At 34.2% G+C, this 24,443-nt stretch overlaps 3 protein-coding genes across 3 annotated transcripts; all 3 read right to left on the bottom strand.

The window, feature by feature from the left end:
- Positions 1–1,635: 1,635 nt before the first annotated feature.
- LOC110288545 (olfactory receptor 8K3-like) lies at positions 1,636–2,574 on the bottom strand. Its single transcript, XM_021154861.1, has one exon. It carries the CDS (start codon positions 2,572–2,574, stop codon positions 1,636–1,638), a length of 939 nt encoding a protein of 312 aa, XP_021010520.1.
- A 6,162-nt stretch (positions 2,575–8,736) lies between these two features.
- LOC110288547 (olfactory receptor 8K3-like) lies at positions 8,737–9,684 on the bottom strand. Its single transcript, XM_021154863.1, has one exon. The coding sequence runs from the start codon at positions 9,682–9,684 to the stop codon at positions 8,737–8,739; it is 948 nt and encodes a 315-aa protein (XP_021010522.1).
- Positions 9,685–20,375: 10,691 nt separating this feature from the next.
- LOC110288546 (olfactory receptor 8K3-like) lies at positions 20,376–21,317 on the bottom strand. Its single transcript, XM_021154862.2, has one exon. The coding sequence runs from the start codon at positions 21,315–21,317 to the stop codon at positions 20,376–20,378; it is 942 nt and encodes a 313-aa protein (XP_021010521.1).
- Positions 21,318–24,443: the final 3,126 nt, after the last annotated feature.

The raw sequence follows: 24,443 nt of genomic DNA, 5'->3' as shown, positions 1-24,443 counted from the left end.
TGCAGGAGGAAGTTTCTCTGATGACAACTGAATAAAGCACAGCAAAATATCATTAGGAGTCACCTTATAACTACTTAAAAAATATCAGTAGTATTTGGTTTAATCCTATGTCTCTGGAATATCTAATCTTGGGTTCTTGGTTACTCAAGCAGCATTCAGCATGGACTTGAACTTGTGCAGTGAGCCTTAATTCAAATCAGTTCTTAATTAACTTCTTCCACAAGTTTATGCTACCATTGCCCTAGTATTGTTTTGCAGGTAGGTCAGCAAAAGTTTTTTGGCTCAGTTTGTATATATGTTTCTCCTTTGGTAGCCTGTGGAGTATCTTTCACCAGAACATAGGAGTGAATGTTCTATGGAGTCACCAGCTTGATCTCTTTGTATTCAATGTGTTTTGAGAATGTTGCCTTCAGCAACAATACTTTGTGTTAGTTTAAGAGCAGCTTATTGTTTTGTTGACACGATGGGTTAATTGTGAATTCCTGTGGACTCTTTGACCAACAACACAATTGAATGTAACCTAGTGCTAGTACTGGAAAATTCATTTGGTGGCAAGTGATAGCCTGTTGAGACTCTTTTTCTCCCATATTTAGAAACTTCACTGGATTGCCTTCATATACTTTAAGAAGTTTCTATCTCACTAGGTCTCTATACCACCATCAAATGACTGTTAATTTTAGTTCTCTTGCATTGCTTTCAGTCTTCCTCTACACCTGATCACCCCAATCAATTTTTTCCCATTCAGAGTCCATCCATTAAATTGAACTATTTCCCCATTTCCTTTAAGACTAATTCGTGTAGACATGAACTTCTCCCACTTAAGGTAAGATCTTGACATTTATATCTTGGCAGTAACAACTCTCTCATTGGACTTAGGGCACACTGAATTAGACAAATTATGCCTGGTACTGTAATCATAGCTCATTGCTTGTGGCTACTGAGATTATGAATCTTAGAGGAGAAGCAATGATTCTTCACTACTTTAAAATATGGTAATAAGCCCCAGGTATGGTGGTAAATAGCATTAATTTTAGTATTGGTGAGACAGAGAAACTTGGACTTCTGGGATTTCAAGACCACTCTGGCCTATGTAGAGAGTTACAGGTCATCCAGGGCCCATTTCAATGATAACATAAGATTAAAAAATAAAATAAAAAATGACATGTGTAGAGACAGCATCTCATTTTCTTTTATTTTTTCCAAAGCAACTAACACAATTTTATTATTTCCATAATAGACAATGTGAAGACAAAGGAGACAAACACAACACTCTGACTCCTCCCACAAATGAATGTTACAAGTCTCCAGCAGTTCAACATATTAAAATGTATGTAAAGGAAAAATAACCCAGACTCATTTTCATTTTAGTTTTTATTTATCTGATAACTAGTGAAAATTAAACTATTCCTTATTCTTGGTCATTCCTTTATCAAGCATGAAGTTTCTTTGAAAAGTTAACAAACTTGGCTGAAAACACATCTTTTTGTAATCTTTCACTGATTTATTTAGAACAATTAATGGTGGGTGCAAATTTTAAGACAATAGATAAATATTTTTATTTCTATTAAACTAAATACACACATAGAATAGAAAATTCCATTCATACAATTTACAAGGTTCATTTGGTGTATTACATTAAGAAAAAATATTGCCTAACATTTTCCACAACCGTTCTAGGGCATATTTTACATCTTTGTTCCTTAGACTATAGATCAAGGGATTCAACATGGGGATAATCAGAGTATAAAAGATGGAAGCCACCTTATCAGTGTCAAACGAGTGACTTGATTTGGGCTGCACATACATAAATATCAAAGTCCCATAGAAGACAATGACCACTGTCAAGTGGGACCCACAAGTAGACAAAGCTTTCTGCCTGCCTTCAGCTGAATTCATTCTAAAAATGGCTATAAGAATGAGTAGATAAGAAAAGAGGAGTACCACTAGAGATGAAACCAAATTAAACCCTGCTGAAATCAATATTATAATTTCAATATCTTGTGTATTAGAACAGAGCAATGATATTAAAGGGAGACTATCACAGAAATGACTAATGATCCTGTAATCACAAAAAGGCAAAGCAAAAATTTTTATAGTTATTAGAAGAGAAATAATGACACTATAGAAATAAGGAACTGCCACTAGGACCCAGCATACCCTATGGGACATGATGACAGTATAGAGTAGAGGCTTACAGATGGCCACATAGCGGTCATAGGACATTGCAGACAGAATAAAGAGTTCACAAATGATGAACACAAGAAAGAAAGTTAGCTGTATTGCACAAAGATGATTACTGATTGTATTCTGATTGACAACAAAATTTTCCAGCATTTTGGGTCCCACAGCTGTAGAATAACCAAGATCAGTGATAGCCAGATGTCTGAGAAAGAAGTACATGGGTGTTTGCAATCGGGAGTCCACCATGGTAAGGATGATCATGCCCATGTTGCCCAACAGTGAGATCAGATAGATGATGAGAAACAATCCGAACAATGGGGCCTGAAGCTCAGGCCTGTCAGTGATGCCCATCAGTATGAATTCAGTCACTACTGTGAGGTTGCGTTTCTCCATCTAGGCTTAGAGCAAATTCTGTTCTGGATTGATACATCAGCCTACTCAGTAGCTTTTCTGCATTGCCACCTAGGAGAATTTACAATCTGTAAACAAAGTTAGAAATGGAAAATTACATATCAATGTAGAATCAATATTATAAAATTTATTTTACATATATAATTATGCAACTCATTTATAATATGAAATTTTTATTTTCATATATAAGTATTCTTGTACTGTTTAAAATATTCTGAGTTATTTCTATGAGGCCCTTTTTAATGTTATACTGGGGTTTTATGAATTATTTTTAACAATATGATGAAATATTTAACTTAATGTAAACTTGAAAACCTTAAATTACAGTGACTATCATTAATAGAAATACTCATTAAAAGCAGAGCACTTATCATTAAAAGCAGAATACCATGAAGACTATATTCCAGGACGTCTTATAACCTAGATAAAATGGATAAATATTGGATAGTGTCTGAATAAGGAAACAGAACAGTGGCATTAGTTCAGCCACTAAGATTAAATGCTCCTCTTCAGAGAATTCAGGTTTCACTCACAGCATCCATATGATGCTTACTTAACTCATGACGCAGTATTTCTCATGTCCCCTTTTTGCTTCTGAGGGCACCAGGCATTGACATAGTACAACCCATACATTCAGTCAATCATTTATTATACATAATAAAATAATAAAGTGATTAATTAAATTCTAAAATATGAAAATATATCATAAAATCAGATTAAACATCTGAATGGACATTAAAAGACTTAGTGTATAAATTTATATCTGCTGTATTTTGTTCTTTAATATTTTTCACTATAACATTTATAGTAATACTGTGTATATATATACATATATATATAATGTTTATTCATCAATATTATCAGTGCTTTATCTTAGTTTATAATTCTAACAAAAATTTATTTTGGCAAAAATGCTGTTTACTAAAGAACATTATTCTTATGGATGTATAACTAACCTGTTCTTGAAGGATTTCTGAGATGAAGAAGGTATAAACTATCTACAAACTAGTCTCCTACTTTATAGATATTTTGAGCAACAAAATTGCCTTAAGAGACAAAAAAAGCAATACACAAAAATAATTGTTAAATAAAATGGTAGGAAAAGGCTCTAAGTTTACTGTGAGGAAAGTAAAAGCACACATCTCATTGCATTAAACTTATATCTCATTAATTATAACTTGAAACTAAATTGATTAAATGTTACTAATGATCATAGGACCTACTTATTGCTTACCAGTATCCACACATGTCTTCCTCCTTTGAGAAATATAGAAATTTAGATCCAATTGAATTACCTAATAGCTACAGGAGATATGATAAAGAATATATTTAGTCTTTTTTGTCTTTTTATAAAATCATTAAAAATAGATTATACTGTGTATTATCAATAACAATTTCAATAAAAATAAATGTTATCTATATATGATAATAAAAAGTATTTCCTTAGAATTATATGAAAAGAAAAATAATTTACTCATAATGCCCTATTTACTTAATATTGTTTTTAAAGTTATTCTTGGAGTTTGTCAGATAGCATGAAAATGAAAGTGTATTGTGTATGCTGCATCACTGATATATATATCTGAGCACATTAATATATTTATTATACTAATCATGCTTTTTTGATGGAAAATCAAAACTAACTTTCATTTTACTTTTAAATATACAGTGAAAGAAGTTCATCGGAACATCTATTTAAAAAATAATTGAAGTTTGAAGTGTTTTCTAAAATAAATTAATCAATTGTCTAAATATTTGGAATTTCAAGAGAGCCTAGAAATTTGCATTTAAATTTACTAACCAATTGAAAATAATATCATGCTGACTTTGAGAAGATTATTATGAGCATATATCTCCTTAACCCACACTATAATTTCAAACTATAAATTCAGAGAGCTATTTGTATGCAGACATCACAGAGTTACACATTACTGAAGGATTGTGTAAGTATATATCATAAGACCTTATAGAAATATTTCATTCATTACCTACAATGACATCTACGACGTTTCTGTCTGGTTCCAGCAAGCCCTCCTCACACTGCTTAAATCAATTCATGAGTCTATCTATTTTAATCTTTGGAGACTTGATATTTATTAGGAAATGACATGCAATTAGTTACTTGTCCCTACAGTATTTGAAAGTATGATAGTGTTTCAATTTTGCTCAGTAATTGCCTGTTAGGAACATTAATTACAGGTGAATCATTTAGGAAGCTTTAAAGAATAGTATTCAAACTAACTCTCCCACTGTGTCTTTCTATCTGTCTGAGTCTGTCTCTATGTCAATGTCTCTCTGTGTTTGTCATATGGAAACTAAGAAATTTCTGAGAATACTTGTGAAGTACCAGTGGGTCTGGCCAAAATGTGTGTGTGTGTGTGTGTGTGTGTATAGTACATATTTAATATACATAGTATATAAAATGCATATTATATAATGTATATTGAATAATATATATTCCATATGTAATCATTCATATAGAGACATTTATATACATCATTTTATTATAAATATATTATAAAGTGACTTTATGTGTATGACTGGATTTTCTTTTTAAAATTAAAATATAATTATGTAATTTCTCCTTTCTCTTTCCTCCATCCAATTTTTCTGTGAGCTCCTCTTTTGTTCTCTTTCATATTCATAGAATTTTAAAACTCTTTTTTTACAAGTACACACACACAAATACACAATAGCATACACAGAGAAATTTATCCCTAAGAATGTAAATGTGTGCATTTATGTATGTGTGTGTGTGTGTGTAAATACAACCTGCTACCACATTGTGTTCCCTGTATGCATGTTATTTAAGGGCTGACCACTGGTTACTGGGTAACCAGTTCAGGAAGTCTTTTGTGTGGGATGTCTTTGATGTGTGGACTATATCTCTCATTATCAGATTTTCTTAGTTGCATGTAGCTCTATGTATTTAGTTGAGGACACAAGAGGTCTCTCCATGCCTATTTATTCCTAAAAGCCCAATTCAGTACACCTTTTCAAGGATTAATATCTTTTAATAAATCAGAACACAAGCAAAGAAATAATAATTATTGACTCCTTGGTCAATCTTTAGGCCTGTCAATTTTATCCATAAAATTAACAATTACAAGTCAAAGCATATCTACTTTATCCATTTTTATTCCAAATAAAAGCAGTATAAAATAATAATTGTACCTCTTCCAAAACAGCCATCCATGAATTAATTTAAACACAATGAAAAGTGCCTTAAGTGCTGTTTCCTCCACTGATATCCTTCACACAAGACTATACAATGAAACTAACATGAACATTGAGATATTTCATTTTGTTTCTCTTTGGTTGATCCAGGCTGGCCTTGAACTCAGAAATCTGCTGGCCTCAGCCTCCCGAGTGCTGGAATTAAAGGCGAAAGATAGTTTCTTATTTAAAAAGAAAGAAAAAAAAGCCCAAAACAAAACACATATCCAGTGAACCATGGAGTTGGTTTGGCCTAGCTGCCTCAAGAGGCCCATGTCATAGATTTTTCTGGTTAGAGTCCATGGCTTAGGTTGCATAATGTACCTTCCAGTCCCTGAAAGATCGATGCATGCCCTCAGACAATGAGTGTTTAAAACACTTAGTATTTCTCTGTATGATTCCTTAGTACTCACGGAAGCAAGAAAGCTGACTGGACAGTTCATCTTAGATACTAAACTTCTGTACCCTTCAAAACTTGCAAACATCATTGTTTCCTAGCAGCTAAAACTGTATTGATTCTGGAAATTAACATCATATTCTTTTTCTGCTAAAGGTATAAAAAGTCTGTTTGTACTTAATAAAATCGTTGCTGGGAACTTAGTCCAGGCTGGGTAGTCTCTGAAGCAGCCAAGGGGAAAGTTTTTGGGCAGTGTCTTGCAAAAGAGCAGGATTGCTTTCTATCCTTTTTTTTTTATTATTGGTTATTTTATTTATTTACATTTCAGTGTTATCTAACTTCCCAGTTTCCTCTCAACAAACCCCTTATCCCTTCCCCTTTCCCCCTCCTTCTAAGAGAGTGCTCTCCCTACCCACCCACCCACTCCTGCCTCACCATCCTAGCATGCCCAAATGCTGGGTTATCAAGCCTTCACAAGACTGAGCCTACTGATGCCAGATAAGGTCATCCTCTGCTACATATGCAGCTGGAGCTATGGTGTATGCTTTGGTTGGTGGTTTAGTGCCTAAGAGCTCGGGGAATGGGGGTAGGGAGGCAGTGGTCTAGTTGGTTGATCTTGTTATTCAGCTCCTTCAGTCCTTCTCCTGACTCTTCCATTGGGGTTCCCATTCTCAATCTGATTGGTAGTTGCAAGCTTCCACATCTGTATTGGTCAGGTCTGGGAAAGCCTCTCAGAGACAGCTATGTCAGGCTTCTATCAGCAAGCACTTCTTGGCATCAGCTATAGTGTCTGGGTTTTGTGGCTGCTTATGGGATGGATCTCCAGATGTGGCAGTCTCTGGATGGCATTTTCTTCAGTCTCTGCTCCACTCTTTGACCCTGTATGCTTCAGTCCTACTTAGAAGGGGCAACAATATAATCATGGGAGGTAGAAGGTAGAAGGCATTTGGGAGGAAGAGAGGAGAGGGAGGGAAGAAGTGGGGGACAAGATCAGGTATTGAGAAGACAAGGAAATGTATAGAGGGTTAAGATATTGAACAGAGAAGTGTGGGGAATGGTGAGGGTAACCACCAGAAAGTTCCAGATGCCAGGAAAGCAAGAGGCTTCCAGGACCCAGCAGTGATGACATTAGCTGAAATACCCAACAAAGGGGAGAAGGACCCTACAATGACCATATCCAGAGGTTAGACCTGGCCCCCCATTGAGGGATGAAGCCTACTACCCATCTCAAAAAATTTGACCCTTAATTGCTTCTGTCTAAAGGAAATACATGAGAATCTTAGTTTTCCTGTTAGGCATGTAGATATTTACAATATTTAGATGTCCACGTTCCCTTTACCACTCATAATCTTGAGTTTAAATAACATAGAGAACTATAAAGTTTAAAAGAGGAGAAGTATACAAAATAAAGTTATATAAACATGGATGGACATGACTTTATTTAGAATAACTTAAAAACTATGAAAAATATTTTAATTTCCCAGAATATCTACTCCCTCACATGATACAGCACAGTGATTCTGTTATTTGCAGTTTTGATCAAATATCCCCAGAACCATTTTAAATTCACAAAAAGATTTCATTAATAACTATATTTATAATTCATCTCCTTCTTAAGGAAGTATTTTTGCTTATCTGGTCCTGATTATATTTATAACACATTGATTGTGTGAATAAATGGCAAGAAAACTACAAATATGTAGATTCATCTGGGCTTGCTCCTCCTCTTCAGGCTTATAAACAAATAGTGACATCCATATAATGACTTTTTAGAATCACATTTCACATTAACATTAAGAAAAGGTATTCAACAATTTTCTATGTCATTTGTAGTAGATATTTTACATCTTTATTTCTCAAGTTATAGATCAAGGTGTTCAACATGAGATGGCAGAGTAAAAAGAGAAAAGCTATGTTTACATTGCATACAAAATAACTAGATTGTGGATACAGTGAAATTATATCAAACTTGCATATAGTATAATAAAAACTGGGAGGAAGGATTCACTTGTTGAGAGTTTTTAAGATTCCACATTTAAGTAAGGAACTATTTTTGTCTTTTTTTTTTCTTTTTTAAATATCAAGGATAGAAATACTTATCCTTGCTGGTCTTATCTCAGGCATATTTTCACCATCTAAAATTTTTATCATAATTTTATATATCATGTGACTTTGCACTTATCTTATATTTTACAATATAGGCATTAGCCATTAGAGATGAAAGCACAATGAAGAAATCAAATGTTTAGCTTAAATTAGTTTATTGGGAGCAAACAAGTAATAGGCTATATGGCATGATATGTAGAAATGGAATCTAAAGAAAATTTTACATTAAAACATACAAATATATAAAAAGGCGATACATCATATGAAAAAGATTAACTTGAATTCAAAATTGACCAATGATTTTCTTTATATCCGTATTTATCATATGACTATCCCACAAGACAATAATATTACATAGCTAAAGTAATATTAGTTATGCTACATATAAGATATTGTGTATTTTCTTTTTACTCTATCTTTCAATTTTACAACTTAAGTAGAATATTCACACACATTTTCCATTTTCTATTCAAGGCCTGCTTCACCTCTTGGTTCCTCAAACTGTAGATCATAGGATTCAGCATGGGGATAACCAGTGTATAGAACAATGATGCGATTTGACCAGTCTCAAAGGAGTGAATGGATTTTGGTTGTGCATACATGAAAAAAAGAGTACCATAGAATATAACTATCACTGTGAGATGAGAACCACAGGTTGAGAAGGCCTTGTGCCTGCCCTCTGAAGAATTCATCCTGAGAATGGACACAAGGATCAAGATATAAGACATGGAAACGACCAGAAGAGAAGAAATCAAATTAAAAGTTGCAAAGATTAAAATAATCAGCTTAATTTCATGTGTGTCTGAGCATAACATCAATATCAATGGCAGACTGTCACAGTAGAAATGCCTGATGATATTATGGCCACAAAATGATGAAGTGAAAATCTTGATAATGGTCCATAAAGATATAAACACACTATAGAGGTAAGGTATTACCACCAGAACATGACATAATCTTTGTGACATGATGATTGTGTACAGTAGTGGATAGCAGATGGCTACATAGCGGTCATAGGCCATGGCTGACAGAATGAAAAGTTCAGTGGTGATAAATATGCTGAAGAAGGTCAGCTGGACTGAGCACCAATTATAGGAAATTGTAGGTTGATCAGCAACAAAATTTATTAACAGTTTAGGCCCCACAGCAGTTGAATAACCAAGGTCCGTGAGAGAGAGCTGTCTGAGGAAGAAGTACATAGGTGTCTGAAGTCTAGAGTCTATTTTGGTGAGGATGATCAAGCCCAAATTACCTACTACAGAGATCAAGTATATAATGAGGAAGAGTCCAAATAAAGGGGCCTGCAGTTCAGGGAGATCTGTGATTCCAGTTAAAATGAAATACTTCAGTACTGTAAGATTGTATATATCCATCTAGACTACTTAGGAAACCTATTCTGGTAAAAAATACAAAGATTATTAATTATATTAAGTTCCAACAGTAACAACATTGCATTTTTGTGTTTATATAAAATACCTATTAAACTATATAGTATGAATATGCATTTATATCATTTTACATGTTAATACATATACATGAGATTACTATGATTCTATTTTTAAAATTTTATAATATCTTAAAGCCTAAAGCAACGACAAAATTGTTTTATAAGTTAATACAGATAGAAATTATGAAGCTTTTGTTAAAAATTCTGACATGGGTCATTTGATTGTTATATAAGATAATTTCAAAATATAAGAAAAAATTCAGCATGGAACTAACTGAACACTTTTCTGTCAATGGGAGAAAAGTTTCTTAAACCATGATATGAATTTTATAGTAAAAATCCATGCCATATTTTCATTCATTAGAAAAGAGGCATCATACTTTGAAAATTTACACTTGGTTCTATAATCAAGTGATTTATTTATAATCACAACTAGTAAACTTTTTACAAAATAACGCACAAATCAACGGATACTATGTGGAATATTTTTAATGAAGCATTTGGTCTTAAAGATACTTCATATTTTAACTGTTATTTCCAGTATGGATAAGAAGAATCAGCAATGCCACTGAAATAAATTTTACTAAAACTAAGAAACAAATCACTCTTCCTCATGAGATACTAGAATGTATAAAGCATCAAATATACTTGCTGTTTATTTACATAGCCAAAATTGCCTTGTTATCAAACGGTTACAATTAAATCTACTGTATGGCAAGAGAACTAAAAGTATTTCTCATGAATATGAATCAAAGTTATGATTATGATTCTGAGTTAAACATCAATAAAATATTGAAATATAAAATGCAGCAGTAATTATAAAAGATAAAACCAACTGTGTTGTTTATATTTGGGAATATATGTATGTGTATTTATATACATATATGTAGCATCAATTAAAGGAAATAGAGGTTATGACTTAAAAGAAAGCAGAGGGACCTGAGGGAAGATGTGATTTTGCATTGTTCTAGAACTAATGCCAGCTAAATTATAGAACAAACAAATGAGAACTTCTAAATTATAAACAAAGGCATAAAATAGTTGTATTCAGAGATATCATGATTTTGTTGCTTTTCTTAAGAAAAAATTAAGCAGCCCATATTAGCTACTTTTCTTGTTGCTGTGTTCAAAGATTTGATAAGAAATTAATGCTGGAAGGATTTATCCTGACTAATAGTTTGAAGGACATATTATATCATAATAGGATAAGGATGGCAAATGCACTGATTTATGTCTGTGCAACAAGGAACTGGGTCTTCTTACCCATCCCATATGATAGTCAATAAGGAAGCAGTGTGAACTGTCTATAGTCAGGGCTGGCTTGTAACTCTGAATGTTTACCACAGAAAGTCTGTGTCTGCCAGGTATAAACACAGTCTACCAGGTTCTACAACCTGACAATATAGTATCATGACTTAGGGACAAAGTGTTCAAACATATGTTTATGTGGAAAATATCTCACATTTAAGCATTAGAAGAACCTAATCAAATATTGAAAATAAATTAAAACACTAAAACAAATTTAGTAAATATTTAGGGCATGAAAAAATGTATAGAAATCAATTTTATATACATATATCTGAAGATTTATATTCTGAAAAATACATAATATTGATGAAATAAAGAAAATGATGTAATGAATGAAAATATAATTTATTTAATGGAGAATAATTTTATAGTTGCTTATATCAAAATTATCCAGAAAGCCAACTAGTTTATCAAATTCTTTTGGAAGTTTTGAAAGTGATTTAAAAAGTCAATAATAAAATTTAGATGGAATGCTAAGAATTTCCAAGGTAGCAAAGAGAAAAAATAAGGGTTAGAAGATTCATATATTCTGATTTTAGCTCTTAATTTTAGATATTAATTTTAGCCACCACTGCTCTTTTTTTACTCTTCTTTCCTGTGTCTCAGAAATTTAGAACCACATCATTGTACCTGTAAGACATATTAACGATATTCTAATAAAATCGGTTTTTATAAGTTTATGCCTACAGTAGCAATGACAAAAGTTTAAGATGGGTTACATTACAAGCATAATGTTTCACAAAGGATAAACACATAAACTCTGGACTATGATAAGCTCAAGCACTATTTGTATACATGCATGCTCAAATTCTGTAGAAAGTATTCAGTGGAGAAAAATGAGTCCATACAACAAATAATACTCTGACCTAGATATAAATGAAGAATGAAGATATACCTTTCCCTCCCTCTACCATGGGCAGAATTAACTCCAAACTGTTGTTCTTGACTTTGTTTTTTAAAGCAGATTATTGTAGCAAAATAAAGTCCAGATTTCAGAAACTTGTAACAGGCTATGACTTAGACTCCTAGGAGGAGGTTCAGAAAACAAATATGGGGTACTCACGTCTAATGAGGAATCTTTGATGCATTTTTCTTGTGTGCTCTCAACACCATAAGAATGACTTATGAGTTTCCTCCCCCCCCCTTGGGGCTCTTTCTGAGTCAAAGAAAAACAATTTACTAATTCAGCCTGGGCATTGGAAAGTTTCATAAAGAGCCCATGAGACATTTGATAATTATATGATTGATACTTATATTTCTATGTTGGAGTATTATGGGAGATATCTCCTACCACTGCTCTTTATTAACTCTACTGTATCTCAGATATGTAGAACCAAGTCATTGTACCTTAAGACATATTAATGATAGTCTAAAGAAGTTGTGTTTTATAGGGTTATGACTACAGCTACAATGGCAAAACCTTAATATAGGATACTTTAAAACAGGTTATTTAAAAAAAAATGTATTTTTCTATATTTTGTGATATTTTGAATTAATTCTCTAAGTATAAGACAGGTTTACAAATCCTAATATAATAAATTAAATTTTAATAAGATTAACATATATATGTAATGAGAACCAAGATTATATAGCAGCAACAAAAAGGAAATATTTTCAACTTTTAGAAAAATCTTCTAGCATATTTTCTGCCATGAATTGCCCTGTGACTCATAAAAAGCATCATAAATGTTATTCTTATTTCCAACATCTTTGCCTTCATCTATTAATTTACTTTTAAAATATATTTTATAGACCAACAATTTGATATATAAGTTACATGAGTCATTATCAAATAAAATAGCTATCTATATAAATATTAACATAACTAAACAGAATAAATTCTAGGTTCACACATTTTTCAACAATTATAGGATGCCATTGCCATGCTTCTTAGACTGAGTGCAATTCTCATGATCTCTCTCTCTTTCTCTCTCTCTCTCTCTCTCTCTGCCTGTGTGTGTGTGTGTGTTTGTGTCTGTGTGTGTGTCTGTGTCTGTGTGTGTGTCTGTGTCTGTGTGCCTGTGTGTGTCTGTGTGTGTCTGTGTGTGTGTAATTGATGGTATCTAGTTAATTCCATGTCTCAGTTTTACAAATAATTTACAATAAAAATGAGCATTCCATTTGTACTCTTCTTTCTCATTTCCTTGTACAAAACTCATGTTCAAGTGGATCAAGGAACTCCACATAAAACCAGATACACTGAAACTAATAGAGGAGAAAGAAGGGAAGAGCCTGGAACACATGGGAACAGGGAAAACGTTCCTGAACAGAATACCAATAGCTTATGCTGTAAGATCAACAATTGACAAATGGGACCTCATAAGATTTCAAAGCTTCTTTAAAGCAAAGGTCATTGTCAATAGGACAAACTGTTAACCAACAGATGGGAAAAAGGTCATTATGAACCCTACATCAGATAGAGGAATAATACCAAATATATACAAAAAATCAAGAAGTTTGACTCCAGAGAACCAAATAACCCTACTAAAAATGGGGTGCAAAGCTAAACAAAAAATTCAACTGAGGAATACCAAAAGGGTGAGAAGCACCTAAAGAACTGTTCAACATCCTTAATCATCAGGGGAATGCAAATCAAAATCAACCCTGAGATTCTACCTCACAATAGTCAGAATGGCTAAAATCAATAACTTAGATGACAGCAGATGCTGGTGTGGATGTGGAGAAAGAGGAACACTTCTCCATTGTTGATGAGATTGGAAGGTGGTACAACCACTCTGGAAATCAGTCTAGCATTACCTGAGGACCCAGCTATTCCATTCCTGGGCATATAGCCAAAACATGCTCCAATATATAACAAGGACATATGCTCTATTTTGTCATAGCAGCCTTATTTATCATAGCCAGAAGCTGGAAAGAACTCAGATGTCCTTCAACAGAATAATGAATACAGAAAATCTGGTATATTTACACAATGAAGTACTACTCAGCTGTTAAAAACAACGAATTCAAGAAATTCTTAGGCAAATGGATGGAATTAAAAAATATCATCCTGCCAGGGCCAAAAGAATGGGAATGGGTGGGTAGGGAAGTGGGGGGCGCTATGGGGGACTTTTGGGATAGCATTGGAAATGTAATTGAGGAAAATATGTAATAAAAATATTAAAAATCAAAAAAAAAGGTTAAAGATCACTGCCTTAAAAAAAAAAACTGTTCTAAAAAAAAAAATATCATCCTGAGTGAGGTAACCCAGTCACAAAAGGACACACATTGTATGCAATCATTGATGAGTAGATATTAGCTTGGAATACCCAAGATACAATTCACAGCTCCCATCAAGCTAAAGAAGGAAGACCAAAGTGTGGATGCTTAAGTCATTCTTAGAAGAGGGAACAAAATACTCATGGGAGAAAATACAAAGACAAAGTGTGGAGCAGATACTGAAGGAAAGGCCATCCAGAAACTATCCCACCTGGAGATCCATTCCATATACAGACACCAGCTCAGACACTATCACGAAAGCCAAGAAGTGCTTGCTGACAAGAGTCTGATATAGTGATTTCCCGAGTGGCTCTGCCAGAGCCTGAAAAATTCAGCTCTGGATGCTCCCAGCCAGCCATTGGACTGAGCACAGGGTCCCCAATGAAGGAGTTAGATACAGAATCTAAGGAGATGTAGGGGTTTGCAACCCATAGGAAAAACAACAATATCAAACAACCAGACCCCCCAGAGCACCCAGGGACTAAACCACCAACCAAAGAGTACACATAGTGGGACCCAGGGACCAAGCCGGATATGTAGCAGAGGATGGCCTTGTTGGGCATCAATGGGAGGAGAGGACCTTGGTCTTTTGAAGGTTTGATGTCACAGTGTAGGGAAATGCCAGGTCGGGGATGCAGGAGTGGGTAAGTGCCAACCCTCATAGAAGCAGGGCAAGAAAAGATGGGTTAGGGGTTTTCTAGAGTGGAAACCGGGAAAGAGGATAACATTTGAAATGTAAATAAATAAAATATCCAGTCAAAAAATGAGCATTCCAGTATCTCTTTGGCTACTAAATTTTTATTTTTATGTAAATCTGAGAAAATTGTAAGATAAAATATGAATTAAGATGAACTTCTTCAAAGCCCACTTAAGACTGAGTATTTCAAAGTCTTTCATTCTTTGCAAATTGTCCAGTTCGAGGATCTCTGGGTTCATCCCCATCCACTTCTCAGATGAGTTTTGACTGATCCTCTGCTCTATGTGTTAGCTCTCTTTGTTTCTCTCTTCTAGTTATCTATTACGCATGCTAAGTGATCTGAAAGGCAATGTCCTTGTGGGCTCTGGTATCAATCACTTGATTCCTAGTTAGCAGCAATATTTTGAAAGGTGTAAAAGAACATACCAGGTTTGGTTTTTGAAGCTTCAAAATCTTTGCTCATTTTCCAGACCACATCTCAGATGTGAGACCCCATCTTCTGCTCTAGCCATCCTGACTCCTGTCCTCTTCCACACAATGATTGACTCGTTTTCTTCTGGAACACTAAAACTATATAGACTTCCTTCTGTAAGTTTTTACAATTGTGAAATTCTATCACAACAACCGAAATGTAATTCATATAGGTTTAGTAGGTTATTGAAAACTATTGCTATGTAGTCTAGAGATATAGAACTTTTAACTCATTTTAGTTACACAATGTCGATGGTACACATTGTGAACTTCCTCCATCTACCATCTTTCACAGAATCTTGTAATCTACATTGACTTATATTTTAGTTTCCATGGAAGGAAAAGAGCTTTCATATTTGTCATTTGTTGTCTGAGTTTAAACATCTTACAAAACATTGTCTAGCAATATTTATTTTGAAATCAATGTTAGAACATTATACTTATACCCATAAACATATACATGTAAACACAAATTGCTTGCTTAAGCATTCATCTACTTATAAGCATTTGATTATGCTCATATTTTCATTGTCATGCATATACGAGTATGTCTTTGATATGCTTATGTTATTTACTTTGGATGTATCCTGGGATCAAAATTACTGAATACATAACTATTTCCTGTTCTTTTCATTTGGTGATGAGGGACTCAATACTGTCCTCCATGATGATTCTCAGAAATTAACTCAGAAATGTGCCTGCCTTTGCCTTCAAAGTGCTGGGATCAAAGGCATGTGCCACCACTGCCTGGCTTCTTGATATTTATTTTTAACTGTGAAAATGTTTATTTCGAATAGTTAGAATATTTGGAATTATAGAGCTAATAGCAACTAATGAAAAATAAAGGATTTTTAAACTATGTATTTCTTTAACTTTTTTTTTGCAGTCCAGTCATTACCTCTCCTCTTACATCTTCCAACTGTTCCTCATCCCATTCCTCCTTCTCCTAGTCTCCAGGAGGATGTTTCCACCCTCACACTCCCCACTCCCACTCCATGACAAGCCTCCATTACCTGGGACCTCAAGTCTCTCCAGCATTAGGTGCTTCTATCACTGAGGCTAGATCAGACAGTCCTCTACTGTGTATGTGTCAGGGCCTTGTACCAACTAGTGTATGCTGCCCAGTTGGTGGCTCAGTGTCTGAGGGATCCCAGAGGCCAAGGTTAGTTGAGACTGCTGGTCTTCCTCTGGGGTTTCCTCCTCAGCTTCTTCTAGCCTTTCCCTAATTCAACCACAGGAGTCCCAAGTTTTAGTCCAATAGTTGGGTGTAAGTATCTGCATCTGTGTTGGTCAGCTGCTTGTTGGTCCTCTCAGAGGGCAGCCATGCTAAGTTCCTATATGTATGCACACCGTAGAATCAGTAATAGTGTCAGGCCTAGAGCCTTGCTTAGAGGTGGATCCCAAGTTGGGCCTGTCTCTAGACCTCCTTTCTGCTACATCCACTCTAGTAGTGACTTTCATTACAGGTTTAGAAACATGGAAGCAGTCCTGAGGCAAAGATTTTCAGGGAAGTTTAGTCTCCTGGAACCTTGGCATTCCCATAGCCCATATTCTCAAACCCTGTCCCTGCGTTAGTCTATTGTATGCATCTGTGTGCTTTCTTGTATTATAGGTGCTTCCAAGTAATGATTTTACAAATACTTAAATCAGGTTGAACTTTACTCCCTTGTCTTTACCAATGTCCTAGATAGTCCTTGAAGCTGACCCTGAGTTTGGAATTCAGTAAGAAAGTTACCTATTCCTTAACATTCAAATTCACTTCTAGTAGAGACAGTGAAACTAATTAGGTATTACAATTTACTTGACTAGAGCTAGAAAAGCTCAGGGCTAGTCAACATAGTAATTACTTAGGACAATAGCCCAGTCATACCCAAACACAGGAATACACAATGGCCTAGGAAATAAGTGGGTTGTAGTATCATAGGGTTAGTAGAATTCCCCTTGTGCAGATGTTTTCACTAGGCCCAGAGGAATAGCATAATCAGGTATTTACTAAAGGATTCTCAGTTGTAAACAAGGCCTGGCTCCTGCCATCTTGCCATCTTTTTATGTATACATTTTCTTTGTTTTGTGTTAAAAACCAGTGTACTTGACAGATGGATTCGCCTAGCCTTCTTGTTTTTCTTCTGTATTAAAAGCCTGGTGTTTGCTTGGAGAAAATACATTCAGATATCACACTCTCTTGTGTTATGTCTGTTTGTTAACCTTTTCTGGCCAACTCCATGCTTGCCTGTAACAGGAACCCCGAAATATTTCCCTTGGATAGAAGGAGGCCAAATGGAGCCGGTCCGTGACCACTTTCCCTCAAACTTTTCTCCATTTTTGTCACTGCAGTTCTTTTAGACAGAAACAATTCTGGGTCAGTGGTTTTGGCTGTGGGAGGGCAACCCCATCCCTCTACATGATGCCCTGTCTTTCTATTGGAGGTAGATTCAATCCCACTCAGGAAGTAGAAAGCTATCATAGGAGAGAGGCAGAGGCTGGGAGGTACCTGCATAGGAGAGGCAAGGGTGAGGGTAAAAGGGAAATATGATCAGGTATTGTGGTGCATGGGGTGACAAGAAAGAAGCCCTGAGGGACAGCAGAAAGAATAGAAATATGCAACCTCAGGGTTGGGAGGTAGGGGAACTTTCTAGAAAGTACAATATACCTGGGAGGTGAGAGACTCTCAGGACAAAAAGGGAGGGACCCTAGATGAAATGTTCAACAGTGGGGAGAGGGAACTTGTAGAGTTTTTTGAGATTTTAATAAAGTATATTTTTATTAATTTTGTTTTGTCTCTCGCATATTTTCTCTAACTCAGTGCTTTTTAGAATTCTTTGACAATCATCTGCATATTGTCTACTGTGACAGAGGCTAGCAGGCATGAACTAGTTCAGTCTACTCTACATGATATTAAAAAACACACAAATAAGAAAAACAATAATTTCACAGGCTGGCTTTATTGAAGTATACCTTGCATTGCCATGGCAAGGGCTGTGCTCTCAAATATTGTTTAGAGACTGGAAAGAGGTTTAGAGACTGGAAAGAGGTTTACTTATATAATAAAATTTACTCATGATTGCTAGGTATCTTGGGTGTGGGAGAATCATGGGATGCCAGTATGATAGGGTCATATGACAGCCATCTGAAACTGACTTGCCTTCAGTAAGCATTGGAAAGCCAAGTTGTGGGTGAATCTACTGACTTGGCAAATACACTGGTTTCCAAAACAAGAGTGAAGTCTATCTGGGACATAGATAATTTATGTTTACCATTATGAATATCCTACATCTGCTTTGAAAATTTCACTTAGACTTAAAACTTTATACTTTCTTTGACAGCTTATGAACAACCTTATTTTAAAATCTTTCATTTTCTTTTTTCTTTTATTTTTGAACTTGTAATATAATTATATCATTTCTCACTACCTTTTCATTCCTCTAACCTCTCACATTTTCCTCCTCTTTCTCTTTCTCAATTCATTACCTGCTTTTCATTAGTTGTTGTTACATACATGTATGTTTATGTATATACATGCATATTCCTAAAGACAACCTTGTCAGTTATACAATACTACTTGTATAGACCCTTTATACTACTTGTATAGCCAGACCACATGGTATTGGCTAACCAATAAGTATGCTCTTACCTGCAAACTACTATTTCTCCCACTAAGTGTTTCTTAGCTGTCTATAGCCCTTGGCCATGTGGATTTTCTGTGTTCTCGTTAGCATGGCTATTTCTTCAACTCATGTTTAAGCAATATCTGCTAACACTTTTATTTTTACTTCCTGATGCAAATCATATATGCACCTTATTTAAATTGCAAATATTATACTTATTAGAATTCTGAGTGGAAAATTATTAACATAATATGCCATCAAGTCGAATACTTAATACTACATTTATTAATTCAACTAATACACATTAAATTTTACAAAATATTTTTCATTATATTTTCACACACATATATAGGGTGTTTACATACTACATTATATGGTTCACCTTCTTCCACCCTCCTTTCACATGTTCAACTTCCCATTTCTATTAATACGAGTTCTACTTTTACATCTTTTAAAAAATTCTACACAAGAGGACAATACTTCTTTATAAGTTTGGCATAGTTTTCTTAACATGAATTTATCTCCCTTTCTGTTTTTCTGACATTATTTCCTTTCTCTTCATGCCTGAGATATTCAATTTTTCTATATAGATAACATGTCCTTATCCAGACAGCTGCTGTTAGAAGTAATGCTTGTTTCTTGTCCTAAGTTTTGTGAATCTGTGAGAATGAACATTGGTATTTAGAAACCTCTATTTTTATACTGTTTTAATTAATCTTTGCAGATATTCAATAATTGTATGAATGGATCAGATCTCATTTCTTTCGATTATTTAGTTAAATTAAACACTATTCTTTGCAAAGCATATATGTAGACCATAAAACAGAAAATATTCCTTTTAAATGGCAGCATGCCAGTATGATGTAGATGACATAAGAAAGAAAAGAAAAATACATATTTAAATATACTAAGATGTCTTTAGCCAAAGAAAGTCTAAAGTGGGGTATACACATGAATATGTCTCATCCATTTCATCATAGGAAAATGCCAATGTAAGAACAATACCAAACTTTAGACTCCAGCATGGAACTTTTTGTAAAACCAAGTTTAATACGAAAATAAAAGCCAGTTCTGATAAACTGCATTTTGAAAAGAAGGAAAACATTTCAAAATCACTATGCCTTTTAGGTCCAGTGTATTTAAAAAGTCTAGTACATGTTATGTGCAATAGTATATAATCAGATTAATTTAATATACATTAAGTATTAAATTTAGCTTTATTTACTTATTTCTTGTAGGACCCAAGAGTGCAACAAGAGATGTGGATATGTTAGGCAAACTTTGTGCTTCTGAGATATCTCCCCTTTGAACTGAAGTTTAAATACAAACTTTACAGACATTTTTCCATAGCTTTTGAAGGGCACCTTTTACCTCTTTATTTCTCAAGCTGTAGATAATGGGATTTAGCACAGGAATTACCAAGGTATAGAACACAGAGGCCATTTTATCATTCTCAAAAGAGTGGCTAGACTTGGGCTGTATATACATAAAAGACAGAGTCCCATATAATATAACTACCACTGTAAGGTGAGACCCACAGGTAGAGAAAGCCTTATGTCTGCCTTCTGCAGAGTTCATCCTGAGAATGGCCACCAGGATAAAGGTGTAGGACACGAGTACTACAGAAAGGGATGAAATCAAATTAAATGCCGAGAAGATCAATATGATAAGTTCAACGTCACGTGTGCCTGAACAGATCAAGGTCAGTAATGGGAGACTGTCACAATAAAAATGGCTAATAACATTATAGCCACAGAAGGATGAAATAAAAATTTTGATGGTGGTGATCAGAGAAAGAAAGGCGCTGAAGAGATAAGGAATTGTCACCAATACCCAGCAGACTTTCTGTGACATGATGACAGTATAGAGCAGAGGGTTGCAAATGGCCACATAGCGGTCATAAGCCATAGCTGACAGAACAAATAACTCACTAATGATGAAGAAGATGAACAAAGATAGCTGGAATGCACACCAATTATAGGGGATGGTATTTTTATTTGTTACAAAGCTTACCAATGTTTTTGGTCCCACAGCTGTTGAATACCCAAAATCAATGAAAGCAAGATGTCTGAGAAAAAAGTACATAGGTGTTTGCAACCTCTCATCCAACGTGGTAAGGGCGATCATGCCCAAATTTCCCACAACGGAGGCAACATAGATGAGAAAGAATAGTACAAAAAAGGGCGCCTTTAGTTCAGGGCGATCTGTGATGCCCACGAGTATGAACTCATTCAGCACAGAGAGGTTCTGATTTTCCATCTAGAGAGTTAAGGAAGTGTTTACTTGGAGCAATCTTCAAAGCACACTGGGTTCAGGAAATTACCTGTTAAAATTTCAAAATTCAAGTCACATCGTGTAAGAGAATCCTATGTTTTTATGTTCTTCATTTGTTTACTTTGAAAGAAAGTAATTTTAAATGATTCATCTGCATACTGAACACTGATACAAGGTTAAAAATATTGCACAAGGCATCGCGTATTCATTTACATTGTCTTTCTGAAATATGTTGAACATATCTGCAAAGTATGTATAGTATCCTTATAACTGTGTGTGCAAATATATCATTTAAAAGATGATTGATCTAGATTAAGAATTCTGATCTTTTGAAGTGCTTCTGCTTTAAAATGCGAATACTTGTGAAACATCATTTTAGAGAGAAGTAAAATGAAAAAAAATCATTTACATGTGTCTCAGCTTTACATTGTTACAACTCATCCATGCAACCATATATAGGAATTGCTTTATATCTCCTGCTTTCAGCATCTTCTATCAAATATCATCCTTGCCCCTTATCTATTCAATATTATGAAATGGAATCCTCATCCTGTTATGGTTTGAATTCATCTAGAGTGAATAGTTGGAAATTGTTCTCACACTTGCATTAGTTCAGAACTTAGTACGTTGAAATGTTTCCTTTGTTACCATTATTCACTCTAGTACATTATAAATGTGCGTATATAATCATAGTAATTAACCTGTCAAGTTGTACTTAAATGAACATCTATGAGTATACATAATTCACTATTAGAAGTATATGACTAAAGGAGCAGATGATATCTTCAACCTGAGGGAATAATGTCTACCATGATGCAGGAGGAAGAACAAATGCAGTACCCAAGAAAGATCTGTGGTTACTAGGAGTAAATACATATGGAAAAGTTAATTTTAGACAAATTGCATGCAAAAATAAGCAAACAAATATTAGGTGCCTAAAAAGCAATAATACCCATAGAAATGTACTATGCTCATGTTTTAATTCTGACTACTTTAAAACATTATTTTACTTTTCATCAGCTAAATATTTATAGATCTGAATTACCAACTGTAGTTTTAAAAATCTTCACTAAAAAATTCCTTTCTGATATGTTTTATATGTCTGGTTGGTTATAAACAAATGTTCCAACATATAATAAGTATTTATATTATATATAAAATATTGTATAGAATATTGTATAGAAAATAAAAAATGAGGAATATTATAATCCTCCATTAATTATGACTAGAAAAACCCAGATGTGCATGCACACACACACATACACTTTGTTATATGTATATAACAAATGTCTTCTGGCATGACTTAATCATTACATTTCTGACTCCATGGTTATCTGCACAAGGCCTGCACAGGGTCAAGCTTGCTGAAATAGTGGCACAAATGGGGGAGGTACTCTTCTCCAGGCTCTTCTGTTACTGAAGAACTCTTTGGAGTTGATACATTTTCAAGGAACAGAAATCATTCTTTATTGAGGATGTGGACCCTGCCTGGTTTCTCATGCTCCAGTGGATGGCATCATAGCCATTCATACTTAAACAGCAGTAAGGGGACTTCTGTATTTTATAAAAACACAGACATGAATTTTGGATAGCTGTTTAATTGGGGATACATGGGAGTATTGAAGGGAGAATATAGAGAGTATATTTTATCATATTTCATTTTATACATGTATAACATTCTCAAAAATAAAAATACATTTTATAAGAACTAAAAAATATTAGCCAGGAATGGTGGCGCACACCTTTAATCCCAGCACTTGGGAGGCAGAGGCAGGTGAATTTCTGAGTTAGAGGCCAGCCTGGTCTACAGAGTGAGTTCCAGGACAGCCAGGACTATACAGATAAACTCTGTCTTGAAAAACCAAAAAAAAAAAAAAAAAAAAAAAAAAAAAAAAGAAAAGAACAGGAACTAAAGAATATTATAATACAATTTATAAATAACATTAATGTATTATTGATAGCAACATGTATCATAAATTATATCTATGTTTTAAATTTAAAAAATAAAGAAGTATGATTTACTATTTTAAATATTGGCTAATATGATTCTCAGTTAATGAATTTAAGATTGGATAACCTGTGACTATAATTCATTGATCCACATGATTGGATGGAGTATAATGTATATGTGAGCATATGAATAATGGTATTAGAAAGTCTTACAAAATTGAGGTTGATAACCTGTTGTAAAGATGAAAATTCTGGACTTCAATATTCTCTAGATGGAAAATTTAGTTAAGTAGAAAAAGGTTATAAAGTTTCCTATCTAAGTTGGCAAGGGTGCTATGTTCCTGGCTCCAACTCCTCGAGGATATAAAACTGCTCATATTTTTAAATTAAATTATTTGTAAAGCTTCATGATGTACCTTTAAAATAAATGATATGTCTGCAATTTGTGATATTAAAATCAAAATATTCTAAATTATCTTCAAATTTCAATCATTTTAATGGTACCAATTTTATGCTACTTCTTTCCTTCATTCAAACCTTGTGCTATAACCACTCCATTATCTGTCAAATACATTGCCTCATTTTTCACTAATTGTTAATGCATGGATGTATTTGAGGGATCCTTTTAGTCAATAGTTCACACTCTTTCAATTCTGTAATCACCACATTACTAGCCTTATTCAGTGACATGACTTCTTTTAGTTTTCAACTCTCTGAAAATGTGACGTATTTTTGTTTCATGTATGTCACTCAATATACTAACCTTTATTTTCCTTCACATTGCTGCAATCAGTACAAAAGGATCAATATATTCTCTTTCTAACAAGATATTGATATATCATCTTTGTAAAATTTGCCAATGAATGTGATGTTTATATATAAAAATGTAACTATAACCACAGCCTTTTGATTGTTTATCATTTTGAGACAGTTTTCCTTAGTTTTCAAGGCTGGGTTTGAAATAAAGATGCCCTTCCCCCAGACTCCCAAGTGGCTGGAATATGTACTAGACCATTGTCTTCTCTCTTTCAACTCTTTCTTTTTTTTCTTTTTTTAATCTATTTTATTAGATATTTTCTTTATATACATTTCAAATGCTATCCTGAAAGTTCCCTATACTCTCCTTTCTCTCTCTCTCTCTCTCTCTCTCTCTCTCTCTCT

This window comes from Mus caroli, unplaced genomic scaffold (genome assembly GCF_978045245.1).
Source record: "Mus caroli unplaced genomic scaffold, Mus_caroli_1 scaffold_2, whole genome shotgun sequence".
NCBI classification, from domain to species: Eukaryota; Metazoa; Chordata; class Mammalia; order Rodentia; family Muridae; genus Mus; species Mus caroli.
This window is presented reverse-complemented; position numbering and strand designations above follow the sequence as displayed.

Coding starts and splice junctions, on each gene's coding strand:
- LOC110288546 (XM_021154862.2), bottom strand. CDS start 21,317: ATGGAAAATCAGAACCTCTCTGTGCTGAATGAGTTCATACTCGTGGGC.
- LOC110288545 (XM_021154861.1), bottom strand. CDS start 2,574: ATGGAGAAACGCAACCTCACAGTAGTGACTGAATTCATACTGATGGGC.
- LOC110288547 (XM_021154863.1), bottom strand. CDS start 9,684: ATGGATATATACAATCTTACAGTACTGAAGTATTTCATTTTAACTGGA.